The sequence below is a fragment of the Capra hircus genome, chromosome 15 (assembly GCF_001704415.2).
Source record: "Capra hircus breed San Clemente chromosome 15, ASM170441v1, whole genome shotgun sequence".
Classification (NCBI taxonomy): domain Eukaryota; kingdom Metazoa; phylum Chordata; class Mammalia; order Artiodactyla; family Bovidae; genus Capra; species Capra hircus.
In genome coordinates this window covers 53,732,113-53,759,490 of record NC_030822.1, presented here as the reverse complement: position 1 = coordinate 53,759,490, position 27,378 = coordinate 53,732,113, and the positions used below count along the sequence as shown (strand labels likewise).

At 52.6% G+C, this 27,378-nt stretch overlaps 1 protein-coding gene across 4 annotated transcripts in view; it reads right to left on the bottom strand.

The window, feature by feature from the left end:
* TMPRSS13 (transmembrane protease, serine 13) overlaps positions 1–25,122 on the bottom strand; it is a 33,192-nt gene extending 8,070 nt beyond the window's left edge. The window contains exons 1-10 of one of the 4 annotated variants that reach the window (XM_013969565.2): positions 24,992–25,122; positions 12,666–12,897; positions 11,531–11,668; positions 8,843–8,881; positions 8,622–8,744; positions 7,566–7,695; positions 5,665–5,757; positions 4,692–4,735; positions 3,486–3,648; positions 2,105–2,277 (exon numbers count right to left, since the gene is read on the bottom strand). In XM_013969565.2, the coding sequence (XP_013825019.2) occupies positions 2,105–2,277; positions 3,486–3,648; positions 4,692–4,735; positions 5,665–5,757; positions 7,566–7,695; positions 8,622–8,744; positions 8,843–8,881; positions 11,531–11,668; positions 12,666–12,897; positions 24,992–25,012 (1,156 nt within the window). In that variant the 5' untranslated portion in view covers positions 25,013–25,122. The remainder of the gene's footprint in view (positions 1–2,104; positions 2,278–3,485; positions 3,649–4,691; positions 4,736–5,664; positions 5,758–7,565; positions 7,696–8,621; positions 8,745–8,842; positions 8,882–11,530; positions 11,669–12,665; positions 12,898–24,991) is intronic. The other 3 variants (XM_005689500.3, XM_013969566.2, XM_013969567.2) reach the window with 3 other exon arrangements.

The window sequence follows — 27,378 nt, the reverse complement described above, 5'->3', positions numbered from 1 at the left end:
ACTTGCAGGGCAGCAATGGAGAAACAGACGTAGAGAATAGACTTATGGACCTGTGGAGAGGGGAGGAGAGGGTGGGATGTATGGAGAGAGTAACATGGAAACTTACATTACCATATGTAAAATAGATAAGCCAACGTGAATTTTCTGTTTGGCTAAGGAAACTCAAACAGGGGCTCTGTATCAACCTAGAGGGGTGGGATGGGGCAGGAGATGGAAGGGAAGTTCAAAAGGAAGGGAATATATGTATACCTATGGCTGATTTATGTTGAGGTTTGACAGAAATCAACAAAATTCTGTAAAGCAATTATCCTTCAATAAAAAAATTAATTAAAAAAATAAATAACAAGAACCTACTGTATACCAAAAAAAAAAAATTAGTCTATACCTATTTTGGAGACATACAGTCTTAAAAACATGTAACACTGGTATATATCTACTTGTGTTTTTATAGAGTAATTAAATTTATCTGTGAGTTTTCACAAGCTTTCTCAGCTAGTACAGTGACTTCAAAGTGCTCAGTCTACCAGGCAGTTTAAGAAAATCTGCTCTGATTTCTAAACCAAAAATCAGGGCACATGGTCTGACCTCAGGACTACACAAATCCTAGCTGTGATTTATGATGCTACAAAGATGCTTCTTGACCAGAAGTGGGGGGCAGGGAGGGGTGGCTATCAGAGTATAGGGAGGGATTGCTGTAGTCTGAAAAGCATATATAATGCTATAATAACTTAAATTTCATTTTACAAATTATTTAATTAGATTTGGAATTTCAGATAATATTAATGGGGTTTGGGTTGATGGCAAGCGAGGTCCGGATGGTTAACCAAATGGAGTCTGTGTTTGACAAGGTTGGGAAGGCCTGTTTTGGTCCTGCAGACTGCCTGCCCCCTTTTATGTGTGCATGAGGGGGGCAAGGCAGGGGCAGTAGGGCACCCCTCCCCTCACAGTCCGAGGCTCCGCAGACAAGGATGTTGGGGGCGGGGTGGGGGATGGGGGGTGGCAGGCAGAGGGCAGAGAGGGCCCGCAGCGTGGGCGTGGCTGGAGGTGGGCGTGGCTCTGGGTTGGCCCCACCCAACCAAATCTTGTGTTGGGGATTGGACTCCTCCCCACACCACTCTGACGAGCTATCTGCTCTGACTCAGGACCAACCCCGCCTCCGCAATTAATGTGCCAGGAAAGGCCAGCTCACAGGCCCAGAGCGCCAGAAAGGCTGGACTAACCAGAGAGCCCTCTGAGGCTTCCGGAAGCTTCTCTAGCCTGCCAAGACTGTTAGGTGCCCACATCTGTGCCACCGTACCCCGCTCCCGCGGTGGCCCCTGACATCACATCACTAGCTTCTAAGCGGCTGTTGTTCTCTTTGCAGGGGAACTGCAGAGCCGCTAGGTAGTAGACACACTGTATTTGATACCTGAACAAATGGGCGGATGAACTAATGAACGAAAACTGATCTCCTCCTGAGAATTTCGGTAGCATTTCCTTTCTGTAGCCCCATTTAGTTCTCAAGGTCTCAGCTCCATCCTTTGAGCCGTTGGCTGTTTGGTTGCGTAGGTATTTTGCTTGTGTTCGCAACTTCGGTGTTGGCAATTTGCCAGCACAGAGCAGCGTGGGAAGAAAGTTGCCTGTGAGGCAGACCCACCTGGACCCAGTCCTGAAGCTGCTCCTTATTACTTCATGACCTCGGGAAATTATCTCTCTCTAAAGGTCTTCTCAAAGGGAAAATGAAGTTAATAATAGTACCTGCTTCACAGGATCTGGTAGTGAAGAGAATATGAAATTGTAGATGTAAAACACTTACCATGGTGTCTGGCCTCTGTTAAGTGCTGGATATACCAGTGAAACAATTCGATCTGTTTATCTTAATGAAGCCCAGAACCTAAACCCCGGCTCTGTCACCAACTTGCAATAGAAGAGGAGTCACTGGGGCAAGTTTCTTTCCAACCTCCCGGTCTCAGTTCTGCCAACTGTAATATAGAGTTCCACCAAATGATCTCGAAGACTGACATCTGCCATGCTGAAGCTCTGGACCCTGGGATGGGTTTGTGGATGCTGCTAAGTGCAAAGGCTCGGCACCGAGGGGTGCTGGCTGAGCAGGGGGCTCACTCACCGGACAGGGTCAGGGGCTTGGAGAGCCGCATGAGGGCGATGTCATAGTCATCCTGGTCATCTGAGTAGTTGCTGTTGATGATGATCTGGGCGACGGAGGCTGACTCGGGCAGGTGGTGCAGGTCGTTGGTGCCCACGTACACCTTCCAGCCCTCCAGGATCTTCTCCCGGGTACTGCCAAAGCCACAGAGAGCACGGGCCAGTTACCACCTGGCAGAGGTCCTGGCAACATCTGCTGCACACAAGGAGCTTCAGCCAGAGCACCAGCTTGGAGGCAGGAGGATGGATGAAGTGACCTCTGGAGGGGGCACTCTATCTTAGCCCAGGGGTCTAGAACAATCCTCTACTTTCAGAAAGCTGCTCTGAACTGGTGGTTCTGTACCTTACAATAGAAAATGGGGGCTTCCTTGGTGGCTCAGTGGTAAAGCCACAATACAGGAGACACAGGTTCGATCCCCAGTCCAGGAAGATCCCACATGCCGAGGAGCAGCTAAGCCCATGTGCCGTATCTGTTGAGCCTGCGCTTTAGAGCCTGGGAACCACAACTCCACGTGCCACAGCTATTGAAGCCCCAGCACTGCTCCGCAGCAAGAGAAGCCACCTCAATGAGAAGCCCATGCATCGCAACTAGAGAGTAGCCCTGGCTCGCTGAAACTAGAGAAAGCCCACATGCAGCAATGATGACCCAGTGGAACCATAAATGAATAAATATATAAAATTTTTAAATGGAGAATGGGAGGAGACGAGTAAGACTTCTGGAACCACTGGCCCCACTGTCTCCTCTGGATGCCACCAAGGATCCAAGGAAGTGGACGGGACACATCTCAGTGGTAGTATTCTCAGCAGAAATGAGGCTTTCGACAGGACCAAGTGACCCACTGAAGACTCACTGCTGGGGAAGCCGGTGCCCTTGAGGCCTCATCTCCCAGCCCTTTCCTGTCCACCAACTCGAAGGACAAGCCTGGCTGGTGCCTGTCGAAAGCTGACTGCTCTGTCCTGCCCGCAGTTCCCGGGACAGCATTCCCAATGTCTCCAGCTCCTCTTCTGTAACTTCCAGGTTTTGAAAGCAGCCACAAGCCCCAAACCTCTTTATTTCACCCTGTTCTTTAGGGCAGGCTCCCAATTCCTCCTGTCTACCTTCCCGTCTCTCTCCCCTGAAGCCAGCAATGGTATTTTCTCACTCTGCACTGGCTCAGGATAAGTAACCCTAATTCATACTCCCAGGACCGAATCACGGTCCTCACCACACATGTGCCGCCCAGTCCTCGGGGCCAGGCTTGCAACCAAAGTCCCCCTCCACAGAGAGAAGTCAGTCTGCCCTCAGCCCTTCCTGGCGTCCAGACCCTCAGCCGCGTCTCATCATGGCGCCCCCGGGCACTTACATAAAGAAGCAGTGGGCAGCGGTGAGAATCCACTGGGCATCGATCAGCGTGCCCCCACAAATGTGGGTATGGGAGAACTGCAGGCTAACTTGCCAAGGCCACTTGCTTTCTGGGGCCAGCGCCCCTCCCACGATCCGCCCGGTCATGGCCCTCAGTCCACAGTCTGGAGAGAAGCAGAAGAGATGAAGTCGGCTTTTCTTAGAGCTGCTACCGTGCTCCTAGGCCCAGAGAAGCTCAGGCATGAGAGCACCACCCACCCACGGAGGCCGCTTTGCCCACTTAATCTGATTCGGCACAGCTATTTTCCGCCAACACAGAGCTCCCACATGGTGGGTTAGCTTTCTGGGATCATCCAGTAGAAAGTCTGATCCTAGGAAATATCCTCTTTCCTCCCACTCATTTATTGTTCTAGTAATTCAACAAATGCTTCCTAAGCACCCCCTGCTTTGGGTGATGTGCCAGGCGTTAGGGTCACAATGGTGAACCCCAGGGCTGCTGTCAAGAGCTTTGGAAAACAGACCAAGTCTAACACAACCCTGAATTGATGAGCAATGTGATTTGGATCATTTCAAAAGGAAGAAGAAAATTCCTTCCCATGATGCACAAGTAGTTGGTGCTCACATGGTTTCTCAGGGGGTCATTTAGTGCTGTTGGGGACCCTGTGCCCCAGGGGAACATTTCCAAACATGTTCCAGAGTGAGTCATCCCCTGAGATCATGCACAGAGTTTCCTTTCTCTTTGAAGGAGGAGAGAGTGAAGAGCCAGCGGGGGTCTGAGGGGGCTCTGTCCATAGCACTGTGCCCACTTGCTCAGGGGGGCACCCCACCTGTTCATCATGAGGACGCAGCACTCGTGGACTGGTTAATGGTTTGGGCCCTGTGGTCAGACCCAAGATTCAATACCAGCTCTTCACCTACCATGAGCTCTGACATGCTCTCTCAATCCTCTGCCCCCTGCCCAGAATCGAAGACACTTGAATGATGAGGTTGCTGGGCTGGGCAGAGTCAGAAGGGGAAATGCTGCCCTGAGAGTGTCTATCCAGATGACTTGCAGGCACCCTGGCCCTGAAACAGGCCTGCTGCTCAAGCCCCTCTTCCTGGCTCTGATCCCCAGGGTTGGCTCTCTTCCTCACAGGGACTCCATCCCTCTGTCCCCTGACTCCCACCCCACACAGGCCACAATCCAGGAGGAAGAGTGTCTTCTTACGGGAACACTGTAGAGCGACATACTGCTGGGAAGGGCAATCAGACCTGCAGGAGAAGATACAAAAGTTGAGAAAAGGGCGCATCAGCCACCGCCTCCAGGAAGCCTTCCACGATTGGCCCCTGCTAAGTTCTATCCTATCCCCTTTGCACAAGAAGGTGGAGATTCTGACCTTTCTCCCTCCCAGTAAGACAGACCCTTCCTGTGCTTTCTCTAGAGACAGGGATGGCTTAGTGCGAACCAGCCCCACCCTTCTCCCCATCTCCCAGGTTTTCTGTGGCAGGTTGCACATACAGGCTAGGTCATGTCTTCTGAACTCATGACTTCACTGTCCCAGCATCTTTGTGCAGCTAAACATGTGGCTCAGCTCTCCTCTGACACTTGCTCAACGCTCTGCCAGCAATACAGCACGTGAACCACCCAGCAAAAAGCAGGAATCCAGGAGGAAGCTCATTTGCCTTCCTTCCCTCTCCATGCCTTTTTCTCTCACAGCCTGGTTTCTTCTCTCCTCTCCCCAGGGTAAACACTGCTAGCTGTTGGAGAGCCCCCCATCCCCCTCCACCCAGTGGCGCTGGGACGAGAGCAGCTGCAGTGCAGAGTGACAGGTGGCGAGGCCCAGCGGGGAAGAGAGGGTGAAGCTCCCCAGATGGGCCTCCCTGCCCCTGACTCCCTGCACCTGGCACTCCCCCTCCCCACTGCCACCCCAGTGATGTTTCTCCCCATCCACCCCAAGCACCCTCCCTGCAGCAGCTTTCAGTCCTAACATCAGGCTGATCAGTGGCCCCACGGTTTATTCATTGTCTTTGGCAACCAGGTAAATTCTTTGGGCCCCCCTGACTTCGAGGTGCTCTGTGCACCAAGTTTTGATGACTTCCAACTCAGGAGGCAGGTAGTGAACGAGAGCTGTTTCTGAGATGCTCTGGACATTCACGAAGGACTCCTGGAGGCAGCAGACAGCCACGCCCACCCCACGTACGTGTAGGTGCTCTCCTGGATGGTGGAGTTAAATTCAGAGACTGAGAAACTGCTGCCAACATTCCTATTGGCCACTTTGGTTGTCCAGTAAGCACTGCAAGGGAGGAGAGGGGAGAGGAATGAACCACCTTGAGAAAGCGCCCACCCCTGGTCCCCGGGCCTGCATGAGAGTCCCAGCCAGCCCTGCTGCAGAGGCCAGAGGCAGTTAAAATCCAATGGTCTCAGACCCCACCCACATATTCCACTACTCCCCCCACTCGCCTTACACACTAGCCAGTAGTTTTGAAAATATGGTCCCATCTCAGGGGACTATGTTAGCACTGCCTGGGAATTTGTTACAAATGCAAATCTGGGGGCTCTGTCTCAGACCTGCTGAATCAACAGTTCTGGTTCTGTGTTTAAACAGGCTCTCCAGGTGATCCCGCTGCACTCTGGAGTTTGAGGAACATGGGCTGAGCCCTTTCCTGTCTGGACTGTGATCCATGGACCCACAGCAGCAGCATCCCCTCCAGACCTGCTGAGCCATGCTCTTCATTTTAATGAACTCCATGTTATGGGTTTGCACACTAAAGCCTGAGAACCGTTTAGCTCCTTAGACCAGAGTGTGCCTAAGAACCACCCTGGGGTGTTGGTAAGTGTTTGAAATCCTAATTCCAGAGATTTTTATTTCAGGGTGCATTTTAACAAGCACCCCAGGTGATTCTGCTCTGTGTGATCTGTGGACTGCTATCTGTGTGGCACTGTGGTGCATTTCTAGGACATGGGACGCCCTCACATGCAAGCTTGCCTTTGCGGGTGCTCTTCCTCCATTGCTCTGCTGACCTCCAAGTGCAGTCAGGCACCCTCTCTGTTGTGTGCACATAATGCTTCCCACATATTCTTTCCATTACACATCACACAGCGCTGTGATTATTGGTTAAAGCCTCTCTCGCCCACACCATACCAGAGACTGTCCCACAACAGGGATCTTGTCTGGGTGTCTGGCACATAATAAAAACTCGATGAATATTCTTTGAATAAATGACGCTGTCTATTGAAGTCCAAGGGAAGTTCACATTTGCATAAAGTCACACAACTCAATGATAAACCGTGTCATCTTCCAACTAGGTCACCCAGGTCATCTTTCACGATGGGAACTCTGATGTGGGGGCAGAGAACTGGTTCTCAGTCCTAGCCTCCAAGCCCTAGTTTTCCAGGTGCTTCTGCAGAGAACCCACAGTGAGATCCTTAATAAACCCTCTCCCCAGAACTTCACACACATTAGTGAACCCCCCCCCAAACTACTTGGTTTGAAACTCAGACCAAAAGGGAGTATGGAGGTGACTATGTGGCCAAAAATGGAGGGCTCCTTCAAGCTGGAAGGTCATGGTAAACCCCATTCCCTCCTCCACCCACTGGTACCAGCTTCCTGTTTCAGATCTTTAGAGTCAAAGGTGCTAAGGACTTTACCTGGCCACATCTGCCCATCTCACTCTTCGTTTGATGAGTCCTAGCTCGAGTTACAGCTGCTCAGAGTCCGCTGAAGGGTTTGCCCAGCCTGAGCTGCTAGTTATCAGATGTGAGGAGAAGACCTTCCCAAATGCACACTCACCTCACAGGCCACCACGACCATTGAATGTGATCGTGGGCACAAGGGTGCTTTGATGCAAAGAACCGTATAGGGGTGCCATCCTGCTGCAAATCTACTAATAACTACTTTGGCCTCCTGGAAACAGCTTGCCCCCAGACCTGGGCTCCCCCCAGGCTGCTGTTCCTTTGAATAACTTGAGGGCACTATGAGCTCGTGACCTCAGCCCTGGTCCCCAAGAGTCTTCTTGGTATGAGTGACCCTCATTGAGCCTGAGATGCCCGTGTGAAAAGTCTGAGACGTCCCTGAAGCAAGGACTGGTGGGGAAGGTGTACCTCTCGAAACCCAGCTGCTGGCAGGTCTTCTTCGAATAGGAGTCATTCCAGCTGTCACTGCAGATGGGAAGCCACTGATGGGAGGATCCAGAGTAGACTTTAAGCAGAGACTTGTCCCAGTCAAACCTCACTGCCGGTCAAGAAAAGGGCAAGGTGGGTCCTCAACACCGGGAGGCTCCAAGCTCTTGAGGAATGAACTGAGCGAGGCTCTGAGATGCTCCTGTCCCCAGGCTTCTTGCTGAGGCCTTGCCGACGTCTGGGAGCTTGGCCGGGGACAGGATGGCCATCAGCCAGTACTCAGAGCCCAAGATGCTTGGTGAGGGCAGAGCCAAGGCAAGGGGCTGGAGCGGAGCAGAGAGCTCTCTGTTCAACAGAACCCAGGAGCCTTTGCTGGGAGAAGGGGTGAGCACTGCCAGGAGGCATTACCCTAAGAGGGCAGTGACATGCCCAAATAAGAGTGTGACAAGGGGAACCTTGATCCAACTGAGTCCTCCCTAGACCTGTGCAGTCACAGATGGATGTGGTCATGGGCAAGGACACACATATGCACACAGGTGGAAGGGGCAGGTTATGTACCCACAGACACCCACGTCAGGGCTGTACATAGACGACACTTGTAAAAACCACTGAGGACAGCACTTAAAGAGGTCTTGTCTCATCTGCAGCTTCATTTACAAACTGACCTTTATGAAACCATAGAGGTGGCAGGTCAGAGGTTACCTGCTGAGTGAAGAGAAGGGGTACACGGACAGGGCTTCGGACCCCACACTTGTCCCCAGCTGCAGAGCAGCTGTGCTTTGCTGGGAGCTATCAGATTTTATCTGAGAAGCACTCATCTTGTCCAGTCCACACATTTTGCAAATTAAGAAATTGAAGCCGAGAGAAGGTAAGTGATTTGGCCAAGACACACTCAAAGCCAGGTTCCAGACCCCAGTCTACTATGACTAGAACCCAGATCCTCCAGGTCTCTGTCCGTCACCTCCCGTTTGAGCTGATAGCCAGTTTGCAGCCCCCAGAGTGCACGCACAAACACACGCACACGTCCAACCTCCTTACCACAGCCCAGCTCATCACTCTTCAGCTTACAGTCCTCGACTCCATCACAGCGCACAGCGTGACTGGGGCAGCTCTCTCTTGGCTCCTTGTAATTGACCCCTGTGTGGCCCCGCCAGAAGTAAACTGAGAGAAAAAACATGAAGCAGAAGCTGGGTCATTGCTAGCCCCGGAGAGACATGACACGATGCAGCCCAAGGCCCTGGGGGTTCTGAGACACCGACCTGTAATCCCTCTTGGGCTCTGGGGTTCTTGTCCCCCATCTGTATGGAGAGAAAGGCTGCTCAGGAATGCTCTGGAATGTTCCAGAAAGCTCCTGCAAGCAGGACAGCACCAGGCAAACTCAAAAGCAGCCACTCAGAGAGAGAGAGAGAGAGAGAGAGAGTAAGGGAGGGAGGTGTGGAGATGGGTAATACTCTGGAAGCTCTCCTGCCCGATGTGCTGGGCAGAGTGTTGTTCCGAGAAATCTTCCTTTTCAGTGTCCCAGAGGCCCCTTCTCAGACCCAGTCCAGCACCCTCACCATCTCTATGCGCTGCAGGTTGTAGCGCACACATCTGCAGCCACTGCCTGTCTGGTCTTCTCAGAGGTTGTCCTTCCAGCCTCAAAAGCTCCTAGATTTTCTTCCACCTCCCTCTTCTCTAAACAAGAGCTATTCCTTAGGCTCAGTTCTTGCCCCACTGCTTGTCTCAAGGCCTTTAACTGTCTTCCCAGGGACTCCCTGGTCGTCCAGTGGTTGCGAATCCACCTGCCAATGCAGGGACACAGGTTCGATCCCTGGTCCAGGAAGATCCCACGTGCCTCAGGGTAACTAAGCCTGCAAGCCACAATTACTGAGCCCGCACACTCTAGAGCCCGTGCTCCAGAACAAGAAAAGCCATGACAATGAGACACCTACGGACCGCAGCCCAAGAGTAGCCCACCGCTTGTCGCAACCAGAGAAAGCCCACACACGGAAACGAAGACCCAGGGCCGCCAAAAATAAAAAGTGTCTTCCCACTCAGCGAGCAGCTCTAGGTGGCTGATTCCCGAATGCACAAGTTGGGTTGAAAAGCCGACAGCTTTACAAACCATATGTGAGCATCAGCTCCACAACTTCTCCTAAAAGCGCTTTCCATACTGGGAGTTGTCATGCCTCCTTGGACGCCTGAGGAAGCCCAGGGTCTGACCCCTCACCCTGCCTCCTGTCTGCAACCTGTTTCTCAGCCCTGACTCCAGCCTCTGTCACTGGCCCCACTGTGCTGTCATGCCATCTGGAGGTCACCCTCTGTGACTGCTCCTCCCTGGTTCAGACATCAGTCCCCCTAACTTGTTGGACTTCCCTTCCTCCTGTGCCCTGCTCTTTCTACCCCCCACCCCCATCCCGGGCACTGAGGCTCCTGGGATCGCCTTGATGTGTAGCAGAGAGCTCTCAAGAGACGGGGGCTCTAGTCCTGACCACATTGCCAAGCTGCTCAGTGACGACCTCCCCGGGAAGTCCGGAGGTCAGGGGACTTAAGGAAATGCTGTGAAATCATGTTGAGAGTCCCCCTTGCCCAGGTTGCCCTCTCACCTCCCCCTGGATTATTTCCTGGTGCTCTCTGTGCACTGCCAGGGGCCTCCCCTGGAGCGTGTGCCTTGTGTGGGAAAGGGAGGGAACAGGGTCGAGCATCCTGGTGGGAGGTTCACATGGGGGCCACGAGGCAGGCTTTGTGCTGACACCCTCATGGGCACTGTCAAGCAGGCAGGGAAACTGAGGCTCAGGAAGTTCATTAACTTAAGTGGCTGCGCCAAGATGCTTCAGCAGGTCTGTCTGGTCCTAAAGCTGTACTTGTAACCAGCTGCTTCTTTCCATGCGATTCTCTTCCTCAAACAGCCCTGCCAGCTGGGTGTTTCCCTGTAGTCACCCAGCCTGCCCTTCACCGCCCTGTGCAGCCTCTGTAACAGAATCCTCACCCCTTGGCCTGGCACTTCAAGCTCTCTACAACGTGGCCAAGCCATGCCCAACCCAAGGACAGCCTTCAGGTCCCCAGATGAGTATTTACCTTGGTGAATCGGGTCCCTCCCCATGCCAACTTGCCCATTTGCCTCCCCCCCCGACACTTCCTGCAGCTGCTCACCGCGCTTAGATGCCCTGCCAGGAGATTCTCCCCTCCCTGCCATCTTCTGGATCCTCATCTGGCCCCACAGCCTTCAGGAACTGCCCCCTGCCTCCGTACCCACACAGCTGTCCTCTCTTCCTGTTGGTAATACTCAAATCCACTTGGCCTTAATCATTTCCATCTCTGTCCCCCAGGGGACTGTACTCGCCCCAAGGACTGGGGGGTACAGTGGGTACTCTCCTTTGCTTCCCACTGTGCTGGGCTCAGAGCAGACACCCCCGCAGGGAGCCCTGGCACAGGTCCTGAGTGTCTTTTCGAGAAGATGTGGATTTCAGGGGAATTGGACCCCTAACGCTTGATCTCATTGACCAAAAATGCCCAAGGGGCCTTTACCTCATCAATGTTCCAAGTGTTTGTTTTTTAAATAAGTCACATTTTTAGAGGGGGATTTTTGTGTCAGGCACTGTGCCATTAGCTCATTTATTCCTCATAACCCAGTGAAATCTTCAGGATATTTTACTAAGCACATGTTAATTTGAATGAATGAATGGATTTAATCCCATTTGAAGACACAGAAACTAAGCTCAGACTGGTGAACTACTACAGAAGGGACCCACTCCCACTTCCTCTGACTTCCCACCCTCTCAACCCGCCCACCGCCAAGGGGCCTGGAAGTGCCAGGGTTCAAGGCCACTTGTAAGAGTGTCCCTCTGTGGACACGGCAGCCTGTGTGTGTTCCCTACTTTTGTCTCCCTGCTGAGTGCCCCCATCCCCCAACCCCACTCCACCCTGCAATGACCAGGGGCCAGCCTTGCTCCCTCTGTTAAACTCACATAGGATGATGAGCGACACCACGAGGGCGATGAGAAGGAGGACACATCCGATGAGCGGCAGCCGCTTCTGGCCCTCCTGCCAGGTGAACTTGGGCAAGGTGATACCTAGGAGCAGGCCAGCAGCAGGGGAGGGTGCGACTGTGAGAGGGGAGTCAGGCAGAGAGGAGATGGGGTAGGGAAAGAAGACTGGTCCAGGAGGACCCAGTTAGGCCCTCTCCTCCCAGCATATGGTACCATCCCTGCCTGATACCAAGTTCCCTTTTACTTAGAATCTATTATGGGCCCGTTAGGCATTTGTGTGTGGTATCTTATTTAATTCTGACAGCAACTGTGTGAACTGGGCATTATTATACCCATTTTATAGATGGGGAAGCTGAGGTTCATGGAAGTTACATGACTTGCTCAGGGTTACTTGGCTAGTGAGTGGCAGAACAGGAATTCAAATGAAATGTGTTTGATGCCAAAGGTCTCTACACCAAAGTGCCTCATTGACTCTTCAGAGAGCAAGATGGGCAGACTGAACTCGAGGGCAAGAGGAGGGCAAGTTGGAATGGGGGCAAAAGGGCTGCTTCATTAAGGGCAGAGCCAGTCCCTGAGGCCCATTTGGCATGTCTCCGTATGGGCTGAATCATAATGGCCAGCTTGGGAAGTTGGGGGTGGGGAGTGCCTGCCTGATCAGAATCTCTCCCTTTGTTCCTTCACCCACAGATAGGCCCTTGATCATCGCTGAACTCCTGTGCAGACTCCAGCTTCCCTGGCAGACCCTCCAGGGCAGCTCTAGGAAAGAGGCCTGGTTTCTAACCAGGAGCTCTGGCTCTCAAAATCTGCACCTTGACCCAGTATGTGCAGCCTCCAAAGTCATGCCTGCTGTGTTGGTCCTGATTTCTCATGCTTTACCACATTTGCCCCAATTTCCCACTGTCTTGGGTTTGCGTGTCATGGTTCCTTTCTGCCCCCACCTCCCCAGGTCCCCCACTGCCCATCCAAACCATCCCCCCTCCTTCCCAGACATTGTCATCCAACAGCTAGAGGAGAAGCAGAGAGTGTCCAACTTGGAGATTTACCTGCACCACACCCCCTCCGCCTTCCGATGGCTCCCCTGTCCCTCCTGCCTTCCCTGCAGAAGTCCCCTTACCTGGGCTCTCCCTGGCGGCCCTGGTGGCTGGTGCGGGCCCGGCAGGAGACGCACGGACAGGGACACTCCCCACTGGCGTGGCTCTCACAAGGTACACTCGGGTTGGAGATGATGTCAATGCTGACACGGTGGACGAGGACCTGCCAGACGATGACCTGGAAGGTGATGCCCGGGCTGGGGGTGCTCGGCCCGGGGATGCCCGGGCTGGAGGCGTCCTTGCTGGGGAGGCATTCTGAAAGCAGATCGAAGGCTGTCCCTCAGGCTGCTCCTCTATTAACTCATGCAGCAGTCAGCCCTGCTGACCCAGGAGACAGAGGTCCTGGGGCAGGTGGCTAAGGGGTGAGCAGAGCCCCCAAACAGGGAAGAGAGTGTCTGAGGATGGAAAGAAAGCTCAGAGCCTGCTGTCCCCAACTCCCTGTGGTCTCTGCCCTTACAGAGAGGTGGGCAGAGGGCGCTGGGCCATCTGCCTAGAGCGCAGGGCATCTGCTTTGGCTGTATGTGTCTGCTGTGCTGTGCTAAGGCACTTCAGTCCAACTCTGCGTGATCCTATGGACTGTAGCCCACCAGGCTCCTCTGTCCCTGGGATTCTCCAGACAAGAATACTGGAGTGAGCTGCCATGCCCTCCTCCAAGGGCTACATGTGTCTGCTGCTGCTGCTAAGTCTCTTCAGTCTTGTCCAACCCTGTGCGACCCCATAGATGGCAGCCCACCAGGCTTCCCCGTCCCTGGGATTCTCCAGGCAAGAACACTGGAGTGGGTTGCCATTTCCTTCTCCAATGTGTGAAAGTGAAAAGTGAAAGTGATGTCGCTCAAGTTGTGTCCAACTCTTCATGACCCCATGGACTGCAGCCTACCAGGCTCCTCCACCCTTGGGATTTTCCAGGCAAGAGTACTGGAGTGGGTTACTATTGTCTAGGGACCCTCAAAAAAGAGGCTGCTGGACCAGACCTTACTCTGAGCTGGGAGTTACCACCCTTTCTTCCTTCTTTACTCCCCCGCACCCCATCCTTCTGTGTATGTGTGTTAGATTATAAACCATCATTCTTACTTTGAGCTGTCATCAAAAAGTGTGAGAAGCACTGCTTAAGAAAAGCCCTGACCTGCCTTGTTCTCCCCTCTTCTCAGTAACAAGGGAACTCGTGTGCACTCACACACACACAAACACACACACACACACACACACACACACAACAACACAACAGGAGAGGTAGAAGGCAGGGGAAGAAGGTGACCAAGGTCCTTAACCTTATTCAGCTATAGGAGAAGTGATTCATTCATCTAGAGTTAGCACTTTAATCCGTAGTTACAGAGGAGTTAACGTGCTTTATATGTATTTATTCACTTGGTCTTGAGAAACAACCCTATGAGGAGGGAACGCTGATTATCCCTATTGTGCATCCAGGGAAAAAGAAGCAGAGAGTTTGATCAAAACTTGATCTCACGTGAGAGTGGCAGAGCCAGGGTGTGAGCCCAGAAAGTTGGGCTCTGAGGGTCGTGTTCAACCAGGAGGCTTTGCAGCCTCTCTGAGGAGGGAGGTGAGAGTTAAAGCAGCTGCGGCCAGAGCAGGTGATCCACGAACACCAGCGCTGTTCCTCTGTGGAAAGCCTTTCAGTTCAGTTCAGTTCAGTCGCTCAGTCATGTCCAACTCTTTGCGACCCCATGAATCGCAGCACGCCAGGCCTCCCTGTCCATCACCAACTCCCGGAGTTCACTCAGACTCACGTCCATCAAGTCAGTGATGCCATCCATCCATCTCATCCTCAGTCGTCCCCTTCTCCTCCTGCCCTCAATCCCTCCCAGCATCAGAGTCTTTTCCAATGAGTCAACTCTTCGCATGAGGTGGCCAAAGTACTGGTGTTTCAGCTTCAGCATCATTCCCTCCAAAGAAATCCCAGGGCTGATCTCCTTTAGAATGGATTGGTTCGATCTCCCTGTAGTCCAAGGGACTCTCAAGAGTCTTCTCCAACACCACAGTTCAAAAACTTTGGGTGCACTCAATTTGGGACTGGGAGTTGGTGAGCAGCCAGGGCTGATGGAAAACCTTCGAGTAGCCTCTGGTGGCAGCCATGCCCTGGTCTGTAGGACACCCAGGCCCTATCACCAGATTAGGCCTCCTCTGTCCTCTCCGTGGCCCCTTACGGAGGTCTCTGCCCTCCCTCGCGCCACCTCTGCCTTCTAAGCCCCTGTACGTGTCCCCAGCACAGCAGGGGAGCTGGGGGCTAGCCTGGCCTAGGGGGTCGCGTCTGCCCCTCATTCTCATTTTTGCTGAAGGTTGACTGAACACCAAGGAGGGCAACGGGGGAGCAGCAGGAAGCAGGGGGAGCCGAGACCTGTGCTCAGGGTCCCTGCACTGGGGGTACAGTCAGCAGGGCTGTGAGGAGGGGATGTGCTCTGGACCTCAGGCACCTCCTTTTCATCTTTCAGCTACCACTGTGCTTAAATGCATTTGACATTATTAGTAAGCAGCCCAGTTACTAAAAAGTCCTGCTTATTAGAACATCAAACTCAAGTCAACACTATCAAGCCTACCAGACAGGGTTGGTTGTTTTTTTTTTAACTCCATCTTCTAAGAGTCAGAGGTAACAGATTTAGTTACTTCTTTGTTTTTCTGGAGGCTGTGAGATGAATCCAAGAAAGAATGTCACGTCCCTGACTATACTCAGCTTTACAGGAGCAGGGACCAGGAGTGACTATCCCAGGAGTCACTAGTCCCTGGGGTTCACTGACAGATGTGGGTAAATACACATGGTCCAGATGCCCCAGCCAGCAGAGCAGCGACACACGCGTGTGTGTTTAGGGACGTGAAGAGCACCTGCAGCAGCTGCTGACCCAGATGAACCAGAGCTCAAATTTCCCTCCTACCCTCGTTGTCTAGAGGCTAGAGCTCCACAGAACAAAGACAGGTTATGCCCCCGGAAGCCTCAAGGGCATCAGGACAGGAGTCGGAGTAGGGAGAGGAGGTGAGAATATGTGTAAATGTACAATGCCTCTGTTCACAGCACTGGCTTTGGTGTCAGGCAGACCTGGGCCCCAATCCTAGGTCTCACCCGAGGTGTGACTTTGGACAAGCCCCTCAACTTTCCTTTTTCTTAATCTGTAGAATAGGACTAGTCGTCCTGAGGATTCAATGAGATAAAATAGGAAATCTCTGGCCTGTGTCCAGCAGGAAATGGTCATTCCTCTCTCCCCTTGCACTGGCGCACCCAGCACCCACCGTGCTGAGATTTAGCAGCCCTGGGGCACAACCAGAGGGCTATAAGGTGGTATGAGCTCATCTTTGGAGAAAGAAGGAACTGGACAAAGACCAGAGCAAGGTCCTACCACGAGAGGGAGAAGCTCAGGCTGGGTAGGGTCCCGTCCTTCCTTCCCAGCAGTCACCCAAGCCTCAGTGCCTGCCTGGGACCTTGGCATGGTGGCATCCCCACTGACCTACCAGGTCTCCGTCTGTGATGCTCATAATATAAGTTTATCCCCACCTCAGGGGAAATTCCCATAACTCAAGACAATAATATGATAATAGCTCCCAGTGAGTGGCGCCTTAGAGTTTACAATAAACCTGCATATCTGTGGCCTCCTGGGGTCCTCACTCCAGGGGAGGTTGACACGTCTAGAAGCCCATTTTGCAGATGAGGAATCCAAGGCTCAGAGCACAGATTGCCCAGAACCCCAGAGTCCGGAACTGCCACAAACCGGCGTGCATCTGAGCCCCCTGCCCCCTGAGTCAGCAGCCAGACGCTGCTGGCATACCTTCTCTCTGAACTCCGCACGGCCTGCTTGTTCTGCAGCTGTGCCGTGGCCTGAGAACCGGGCCTGGGGCCTCGCAGGGCTGGGAGCACCAGAGGGGATCTGGGGGTGGGGCCGGGGGTCCCTACAGGGATCTCGACCTTGTGGAACTTTCTGGTGGGAACCAGTGTTGGTCCCAGAGGCCTGTCAGGATCTCGGGTGGAACCTGGTGGTCAGGAGCCCTCCAGAACTCTCGAAGCCGGGTGGTAATTCTGGGAAAGTGACTTGACCTCTGTACATCTTGGTTTCCTCATCTGTTCGGTGAGCTGGTCACCCTGCCTCATAGCATTGCAGTGGTGGGTGATGAATGCAGAGTAAGCGCTTGGTGACCATCACGCTTGGTGATGGCGGGTGGGTAGGTGTCTATTTGCTTGCTTGTTAAAGATACTGGGCTTCAGATGGAAAAATTTGTGTTCAAATATGACGACATCCATGCCTGACTGGCTCAGGCAGGTGAGTTAACCCTTTAGAATCTGTCTCCCCACGTGCGAAATGGGACTGACCTTGTCTCCTTCCCCCAGATAAGCGAGGAATCTATATGGCAGAGCCCAGTTTATAAATGCTCATCACTGTAACAAATGGAACAGCCTACCAGACGTCTCACTTGATCCCATTTCAACCTCATAACAGCTTTCGTGGTTGGTATTATTAACTCCATTTTACAGATTTTGAAACTGAGCTTCAACGTGGTTGAGAATATGCCCAAATTCACATCTCAGTTAATTGATGGGCTTGGATTCTCACCAGGCTCCCTCAGAGCAAGTAGAATCTGGCCCCAGAGTATCAAGAAGGCCCATAATAACTTCCTGCATTTCTTCAGGGTTTACAATTTGCAAAGAGCTTTTATACCCTTTATTCCATTTTTCACAAGGCTCTTAGTTAACAAGCTGGACAGAAATTTTTATCTCCAGTTTATACATGAGGAAACTGGGGTTCAGAGGCACTCAAGAGCATGCCTAAAACCTCTAAAACGATTAGTGGTCTTGGGACTTGATCACAAGCTTCTGATCCAGCTACCCCATCATGAAGGGCAGGAGCTGTGTAAGAAAGGGCTGAGAGGCCTGCAGTGGTGAAGGCCCAGAGGAAGATGGGGGTGGGTAGACCTGGGGGAGGCTGGAGGGAACAGGGGGCGGGAGGCAGAGCAGGAGGCCAAGAGCAGCCATGAGAGGCAGGGTCCCTGTCCCTGATGCTGGCTTCACCTACAGGTAGGTCCCAACTTGCCCACCCTAGGCCTTGACCAACAGGAAGCAGAGATGAGCTGAGCCCTGAGGTCCTGGCAGGAAACCACCTGGGTTCCTCTTCTCTGAGTCTAGAGGGAGGTGGGACCTGTAAGATGGAACCAACCCAGGGGCTTGGTGCCCAAGGAGCCAGGTGGAAGGGTGAGTCGTCTCCAGTCAGACTTTCAAACTGTTGACTCTGGGCCTCGGTGGCCCAGTACAAAGACTTCCCAGGGTTGGGAGGCAGGGGGTGGGGGTGGAGGAGAAGCTGGGGGGAGGGGAGAAAGAGTGATACCCCAGAAGGGACTGGACGCCCCAGGAGCACAAGCGCTCTAGTGTCAGACAGGGTGGGAGGCAAGTGGAGAGTTTCTGAGCCCGCGGACCAGGGACCTCCAGGTGCTAGACGAAGCGGCCCATGTGGGGAGCCACCCAAGTGTGTGCCCTTAGCAGGGACAGAGGATGAAAGCACGGCCCCAAGACCAGAGGAACACAGCGTCAGAGAGAGGCCATTGACTCCGTCTTCCTGACTCCAAACATCACAGAACATGCTAGGTATTCTCATTTTCCGGGACCCCCCAGAGTAGGAGGGTCCATGGCCGTTGACGGCCTGCCACCCCACCTTCCCGGAAGTTCTTCCTGATGGCTAGCCTACTAGAGCAGCAACTCATTTCCTTTCCTCAATTCTTGGAGAGCAGTTGCTGAGATTCCAGCATCCCTCCTGGAGACCTGACCTCACCCTCAGGGCAGATGCCTTAAGCAGGTGGGGAACAGGGTAGGGAGGAGACTTCCTGCCCTCGGTCCTGGACACAAGGGGCAGAGCCCAGGCCTGAACTGGCCTGACTCCTGGCCTTGGCCCGTGAACAGCAGACCCAGTAATGGAACTCAGAGGACCAAGGCCCAGGCTCTCCACAACCTACCTGCAGACCAGAGGCTCCGCTGCCTTCCCTGGGAGGGGGCGGGGGACAGGGCAGAGCCGAAGCCTGGGTGACTCAGGGCTTTTTCCCTGGATTAGCATTGCCAATCCTAAGGCATTTCTTCCTGTCTAACCCCATCCACCCCTGGTGTGGTCTCTGGGTTTACCCCTCAGCAAATAGAGCTGTGAACCCTCACCCTCTTACGGACTAGGCCTATACCCCAGGTGGCCTATACCCCTATACCTCTGCAGCTCCCAGGGACTCCTACTCAAAACTCATCCAGTCCCCTCAAGATGTTCTGGGGCAGGAGGAGGGAGGCAGGGCCGGGGTCCGCAGGAAGGCAGCGGGGATGGGCCAGGGAGAGGGCTGACAAGAGCAGGCCCGGTCCTGGGCCCTGGGGCTCTTTCCAAGCACTTTCCTGGCCAGGAGTTGCTGAGGATTATTATGCCCATTTTACAGACAAGAAAGTAGAGGCCCTAATTATTTGTATGCTTTGCTCAAAGTTGCTCAGGTACGTCTTGTCTAATCGCAGAACAGGGACTGAAACTAGAGACCTGCCCTCTGTACCAACTGCATCCAGGGTAGAGTCACCATGGCTCCTGGGCCAGGGCTTCCTGCTGCAGCTCTGCCCTGGCCCCTCACCTGGTGGGGGATGGGGGTGAGCTAACAAGCCCCCGGGTGTGTCCTGCCCTTGGCCTCTCTGCATCTCCTGCAGGCCCAGCCAGAGGTGCCAGGGAGGCAGGGGCCTCTGGCTGTGCTGAGTGATGTCACAGTCACTCTCAGATTGCTTCATCTCAGCAGTTACGTGGCTGCTGCCATGGACTGTGCCCTGGGCTTTCCGCAGCGACAGTTATTTACCCACGGACGGCAGGCTGCACTCTGTGCGTCACTCAGAGCCCCGGGCAGCACAGGGAAAAGTACCCTTTAATAACGTCTCACGCTAGACTTGAGAATGTCCGCCTGCAATAGAGATCCAGACGTGGAGAACGGACTTGTGGGCACAGGAGGGGAAGAAGAGGGTGGGACGAACTGAGAGAGTCGCACTGGTCGGTGCTAAGTCGCTTCGGTCATATCCGACTCTTTATGACCTCGTGGACCATGGCCCACAGGCCCCTCTGTCCATAGCGTTCTTCAGGCAAGGATACTGGAGTGGGTTGCCATGCCCTCCTCCAGGGGATCCTCCCGACCTGCATCTCTCACGTCTCCTGGGTTGGCAGTGGGTTCTTTACCACTAGTGCCACCTGAGAAGCCCCGAGAGGGCAGCACAGGCATATATGCACAGCCGTGAGCATAACGCAGGGAGCTCAGCCCAGTGATCTGTGATGACCTGGAGAGGTGGGGTGGCAGTCGGGGTGGCAGAGAGGCTTAGAGGGAGGGGGTCTGTTGTTGTTGTTCAGTTGCCCAGTAGTGTCTGACTCTTTGTGACCCCATGACTGCAGCATGCCGGGGGCGGGTGGAGGGGGGACATATGTATACATAGAACTAATTCACACTGCTGTGCAGCAGACACTAACGCAACGTTGTAAAGCAATTATTCTCCAAGTTTTAAAACTAAATTTAATTTTTTTTAATTTAAAAAGGAAAAAAGGTCTACCTGCGGCAACTTGAACATGTCTTCAGGGCCAAGGGCGGGTCCATCAGGGCCCTTCAAGTCCAGCCCGGACTGACTGGGCCTCCCTCCTCAGCCCTAGGCTGTGCTTTAGGCTGTCTACAGACTAGAAGCATCTTGAAATCCCCCTAGTCCAACCCATTTTCCTACTGCTGAGGTCATTAAGGCCCAGAAAGGCAGTGTGACTTGCTGAAGGTCACACAGCCAGCGGGGGCAGTGCCAGGATCAGAATCAGGACCTGACTCTTGTCCTCAGGCTGCTGCCCACCTCCAGGGTCCCCCTACTGCCCACCCCTTAACAAGCTCAGAAAAGGAAGGACTCTTCACTAGCTTGAGGCCCCTGAGGCAGTGTCGCTCTTCCAGGGATCCTTAGCATCAAGGAGGTTCGAGGGCTAGGCACCCCAGCACTCCAGGGTAGGCAGGAAGAAGTGGTCCCCAACCCTGCAGAAGCCGGGATACCAAGAAAGATCAGGAGCCCCTTTAACAGCACCCAAAAAGCTCCCTGGCTTATTGGGAGCCTGTGGAGCCCATAGGCCACGGCAGGGGAGCCTGAACGCCCTCCAGCATGAACTGGACTGGATCAGAGAGGTTCAGCCTTCTTTCCATCCCCACTGCCCAAGCCAGGCTTCGTCGCATCTCCAGTACACAGGGCTGACTCCTCCTCTCCTTTCCCTGGACCCGGAGAAACCCCACAGATACAGGGCCTCAGAACGCAGGCAGATTCCCCAGCATCTCCTCCCACCCAGCCCCCAGTACCATCCCCCCCACCCCCCTGCGCCCCCCACCACCACACACACACACAAGCAATGTTAGCCTCAGGGGCCCGAGGCAGCCTGGAATTAAACTGGGCTCCAGGACAAGGAGCCGGAGCTGTGAGGCGCCCCTCGCCCCATGCACTGAAGGCACCAGGGAGTCTTGCTTCTGCTCTGAACCAGCTCTGTGACCTGAGGGATAACGGCATTCCTTTCTGGAGCTGGCAACTTTACACAATGAAGGGATAGAACAATCAGCTGTTTTCCAGAGACAGACTCACAGACTCTGAGACTGAGCTTACGGTTGCTGGGGCGTGTGGGGCGGGAGGAAGGCAGGAAGGGATAGTCAGGGAGCTGGGGATGGACATGTACACACTGCCATATTTAAAATGGATAACCAATAAGGACCTACTGTCTAGCACAGAGAACTCTGCTCAGTGTTATGTGGCAGCCTGGATAGGATGGCAGTTTGGGGGAGAATGGATACAGGTATATGTATGGCTGAGTCCCTTCCCTGTTCACCCGAAACTATCACAATGTTGTTTGTTACCGGGCTGGTATACCCCATTACAAAATAAAAAATTTAAAATAAATTTTAAAAAACAACCAGCTATTTTCAGACAAGTTTCTACTGAGCATTCGAAGTTCCATGGAGACGCCTTGGAATCCAGCTTAGTAAGTAAAAAGTCCTTTATCCCACTTTAAACAGAGCAGATTAACTTTTCAGTTTGATACAATGGGTTCCAGATAAGATTTCATCTGAATGAAAGAGGCTGCTGCTACAAAGAACTTGAAAATTGCCAGCATGATTGGGAGCTCAAGTTCCTTCTAGTTTATGATGCCTCTTAAACATGTGAAAAAGCTGGGGATCACTACTAGGCCAGAATGAAAACACCTTCCTATTCATTCATTCACTCATTAATCAAATAGTTCAAGGAGTATTGAGTACTCCCTATTGCCAAGCAAACAATGTTTGGTTTCCCAGGAACTTGGTTCCTCAGTTTCTCCTTATGTCCCCTCTCTGCCAATGGTGGGGTGTTGACACAGTTCAGGGTTGCTATGAATGGGAGCCCCGTGGGCAGTCCTGGGTACTGCTACCCTACCACAGACTCCACCTGGCTTTATCAAGGCCTCCACTTGGCTGACAAAGCCCGGGGTTCCCTGTGCTAACTTCCCTCATACCCCAGTCCAGCATCCTCCCTGCCTGGCTGGGCATCATCCACCCCCGTTGTTGCCATACCAAGAGGAAGCTGTTTTGCCAAAACACTTACCCAAGACACTTAAGCTAAGTGGCTATTGTTACATCAGTCGGTCTTCCTGCCCAGCACCCAGCCTGCAGCCCCGTACGCACACACCCCCCCACACTGACGCTCACATTTGCCAGGTCACAGGGACAACACAGGGGGCGGCAAGGCAGGCTGGGCTTGGTGGAAGGCTGCTCAGCACCAGTGCCGACCCGGAACCCAGAGGTCTCAGGTGAGGGCTGCATACCTGCAGGGACGAAGGGCAGGTGCCGGAGGTCCTAGGGGGTGCCTACACTTTAGGGTCTAGGGAGTGGCAGAGTCACCTGAGCCTGCTGTCTGCCATCTTGGGAACCTGACAAGCCTCCTGTAGAGAGGCTGCCTCATCCTGGACCAGACTTGGGATCTCCAGCCATTCTCAAGTGGTCTTGGAAAACCTGCTCCACTTTAAGTAGACGCAGGAGGGGAAGAGCCACTCTACAGAGAATTGTTGCTTTATCAGTGGGTCTACTCCTGTCTTTCTTTAATTAATGTGACACTTCTTTTTAAGAATTAAGAATGTGAAGCCTTATGAAAAAACACAAAATACACACTATTTTTAAAGAAGCAACGTGCATCTCCGTGGTGGCACAGCTGTAATTCCACTCTGTGTGATTCCAGAGACGGTCACGGAACCAGGAAAGGGCCTCGGGGCAGTTTGTCCAACCCTCTCGTTTTGTAAGTGGGGAAACTGAGGAACAGAGAACAGAAGATATTTGCCCAGATTTAGAGGGACTAGGACCAGACCCTAGACAATGATGATGATGACAATAAATCTTAGCTATGAATATAGGTCTGCCTGTATATCTATCTAACTATGCTAGACATTCTCGTCAAAGAGCCTTATTATGTGAAAGACACTGTTCTAAGACTCCTTGAAGTAGATACTACATTGGTTCCATTTCACAGATGAAGAAACTAAGGTGCGGAAAGGTTAAGTAATTGGTTCAAAGTCACAGCTGACCAGGAACTTGGTCAGTGTTCTGTCCACCACACCCTACAGCTTCTCCTTTGAATACAAAGAAGCTCTGAACCTTCTCTACCTTCTTTCCAAGATTCCCCTGAAGTCCCGACCAGCTCTCAGAGAAGCTTCATCAGGCTGAAGTCCAGTGGGCACCATCTTTCTCACTCCTGTATGGAGCTGATGGTCAAAAAGTACAACGCATCTTTCTAGACAGAGTCCTCAGGGAGAAGGCACAGCCTTGGATGATCAATTACTCCCACTCTGCTCTTAATCAATTTCATTTGTATTAAGAAACCCACTGCAGATAAGATTAAAACCTGCAGGAAGCTCTCTCTGTCCCTCCGTCAGGCTCACAATCTTGGAGTTTCCACCTTAAATAAGGGGACAAATCTAAGAACCCTAATTAAGGAAGCAATTGTTCAGTTCTTTCATTCCAAGGTAAGTTAGGACAGCCTCCCAGAGTGAACATGGCACCTGCCACACATGCGCCATTTATCCATCAATAATGAAAAGCCTGCATCCATCCTGTGCTCCAGTGACCTTCATGTTGGTCCCTAACTCTGGAGAGGTGAGCTTCCTCGCAGGTATCACCCACTCCCGTCACCCTGCCCCAGGGACTGACCCTTCAGATAGCTTCTGTTCTCACCCCTCTTGTCTAGGAACCATGAAGTTTAGGTTCCCAGCAAGTTATCAAGGAGCATAACCCATGGCTGAGACCATGGGCTCACTTTCTCCGTACCTCAGACAAAACTCCCTCTGCATTACGCTTACTGCTCACCAGAGGCTCCGATGACCCCCAGAAGCCTAGGGTCAAATGACCTTGGTGAGGCAGAGACATGAGCCAAGAAGTCCAGAGCAGAGGGGAGGAGAGAAAATCCAGTACAGAAAAGTCAAGAAGGAGCTGGAAAAAAATGGCAGGAGAGATGATGGTAAAGTGTGCAGAAACACTTCTGGGGTTCAGAATGGACCACAAGCCCACTGTCAACCAGGACATAGGCTTCCGTTCCAGAGGTGGCCCATCCTTCCCCAAGTCCTAGATTCTACCACACCAGTAGAGAACAGAAGAAGGTGGAGATGCGCAGAAAATAAGACCCGAGGAGAAGTTAGAGCACAAGAGGAATGTCCCTCAAGAAAAGAAAGCTGAGCTGAGGAATCGTTGAACAAAAGCTTTGGAAGCCTTCAGATGCACATGGCTGGCTTTTCCACAGAGGACAGTTGGCTGCTCTCCACCACCAGAAGCAGAAGAGGAAAGTCACCTTGGTTGTAGCAGAAGGAATCATGGTTAGACGTAAGGAAGCACTTTCCAAGCGTGATGATTATGGAGGCTCAAAATAATGACCAAGGGAAGTTGAAAAGGCCCCTTGAAGATCTTAAATGCACATAGAAAGTCACCTTTTCCAGGATGGTTTAGTGAGGAAGTTTCCCAAGATAACCTTGAAGCTTGGTGAGAATGCTATTAATAATTTTTTGTGATTCTCAAACCAGCTAAGATTTCCCAGGAGCACACACACTGGCTGGGGTTCTCAGAGACCGCAGAGTGGGAAGCTGGGATCCAGCTACAGAGCCCAGGGGCTGCTTCCTGACCAGTCTCCAAATCCCATCAGCTTCTCCTCCCATGCAGCCCCTTCTAGGAATTGTGATAAAGCAGGCTGCCCAAGCAGCTGCCAAGTAGCTCCTGGAAAAGGCACCTTCAATTTCCTATGAAACCCAATGCGCACACGGGTGCCCGTGCCACACCTAGCTGCCAGACCCATCCCTGCTTTCCCAGTGCTAGGAGGTTCTGGCCCGAGGTCCCCAGACGCACTCACCCGGCGGCTGTCCCCTTCCATGGTCTCCCAAGGCCTGAAGCCTCCGGACTCAGCTGGTGTCGAAGGGAAGATCCATGTTGGCCTCTGGCGTCCCAGACATGTAGGGAAAAAGGGGGTTGGAACTGAGGGCCGCCCCCCCACACCCCCCCGCAGCTGGGCGGGGAAGCTGGTTGGGACATGTGAAGTAATCCCATGTATGAACAACAGCGCAGAACTAGCCAGACCTGTCCCCTGCCCCTCCTCCAAGGCCTCCACAGTTACTCAGCAAATGCCAAATACCCGGAGGATGAAGCTACCTTTATTCCTAAAGCTGCCCCCACAAAGTCAGCTGTTGGGGAGAACAAGGGTTCCAGATTGCCTCTTTCAGAAGAGGATTCTGGGGAGACAAAATGGCCCAAAATGTCCTCACAGCACCTGTGAGGACGATCTTAGCCTTGCCAACCTCGACTCCTAAAACAGGTGCTTCTGAGCCCTCTGAGGTACGATCCTGTCCCCATGGGGCTCGGTCAAGCTCAGAGGCCCACCCATGGCAGGACAGTGTGAACCTTCGTCTGCAAGGACTGCATGTCCACATCTCAAATCAGGACATGTGGTATGGAAAAAATAATTTTTTTTTGCTTATTTCTATAAAAACGCTAAAGGAAATTAAAATCAAACGACTTCTAATTATGCACATAATGAATTGCCTCTATTGAAAATGATAAAATGTTACGAAACAAGACATCAAAACCAGTGCAAATAAAATATACAAATGTTTTGAAGGGAAAAGGTTCCAAGAAATCCTAGGCTGACTCATGGTTCCATACCTCTGCCCTACACTGTCGAAAGAATTCGAGTCTAAAGAAACAGAGCAAGAGGAGCCGTGAAGGGTTACTTAGCACCTCCACACCCAGCTGAGCTGCTGAGAACAGCGGAAGGTGAGCTTCAGGAAGAACCTTCCAGACTCCGAGTATCTGGAGCACAAAGATCATAGTACTGCAGATCTTTTAGAGCCTGAAGGAAGCTGAGAGTTCATCTAGTGATTCAGCCTCCTCACTTTACAGGTGGACAACCTGAGAGCTAAGAGCCTGAGGAACCTGTACAAGTCACATCTAACAAACAATAGCAACAGCAGAAATAACAATAAGGTGCTGGGTATCCTACCAAATGCTTCACATACAGTGATGTGTTTAATCCCTACAACAATCCTATTCACCCATCCTTCACTCATTCATTAAACAAATATGTGTTAAGGGCTTCTTATGTCCCTGGCACCATTTTAAGTGCTGGGGACCCAGTAAACAAAATAAGTGAGGACCCCTGCCTTATGGCACTAGCATTTGGGGGGTGGGGCAGACAAAAATAATTTTTAAAATAAACAGATAGATAATAATGATGGTGATAGATAGAAGATACAGTGTGTTAGAAAGGGGAGAATGTCACAGAGCAAAACAAGGCAGGGAAGGAGATTGAGAGGGCTGGGGAAGCAAAATCACAATTCGAAACAGGAAGGTCAGGGAGGGCCTCACTGAGGGGACATTCAAGCAACAACAACGGATGTGACTACTATTGTCTCCATTTACATACAGGAAAATGGAAAGTTCTAGATCAGATTGGAAACCACTGGCTCCAAAGGTGCTTTAAGGGAAATCGAATTCAGAGACAGAAGGATGGAGGAGAGGTATTCTGGAGGGCCCAGGCAGAGACCCCAGGGGTCTGCAGATTTGGGTGATTTGGGGCATCACTGCCCTGGCTCTCCAAAAGAACTCAGCTTTGGCCCTATCCCCTTCTCCCTCCCTCCACCAGCCTGCCATGGCAGGGGGACTCCTCCCACATGGTTATCCATTCCCAAGGAGATGCCAAATTGTGCCTTGTCTTCCCTCTTTCCTAGGGAGGCACCTACCCTGACTCAGGCCACCAGGGACTAAGGCTGGAGACTGGCATTGGGCCTTTCCTTCCATGCACCAGACTTGAGGACCCCCACTCTGTCCCCCAGGCAGACCACTGGCTTCCCAGGGTCACCCTTAACTTCACGTCATTCCCTGAAGGTCCCACCGGCCTCTGATAAGAGCTCAGGATTGGGGTCCTGGGCCAGCCTGGGGGGATGGGAATCCCACCTTGGAGATAAAGGCCAGCTATGTGAACTTGGAGGTTTTCAGATTCACTCTCTGGAAGACTGTGGTGACACGTCCACCCCCAGAGAATATGTCCAGCACTGTGAGGCTCTGGAGAGATGTTGGTTGTATTTCTTGCTCTGTTCTTTGGGTCCATCAGAGACACAGGTTGTCTCAGCATCCTTGCTGACCAAGCCTTAGGACCCACGTGGAAAGCTCCACCAGCCATTGGTTCAGTTCAGTCAGTGCTGATGGCTCAGCGCCAGGCCCCACAGTAGCTGCTGGGGTGAGGGT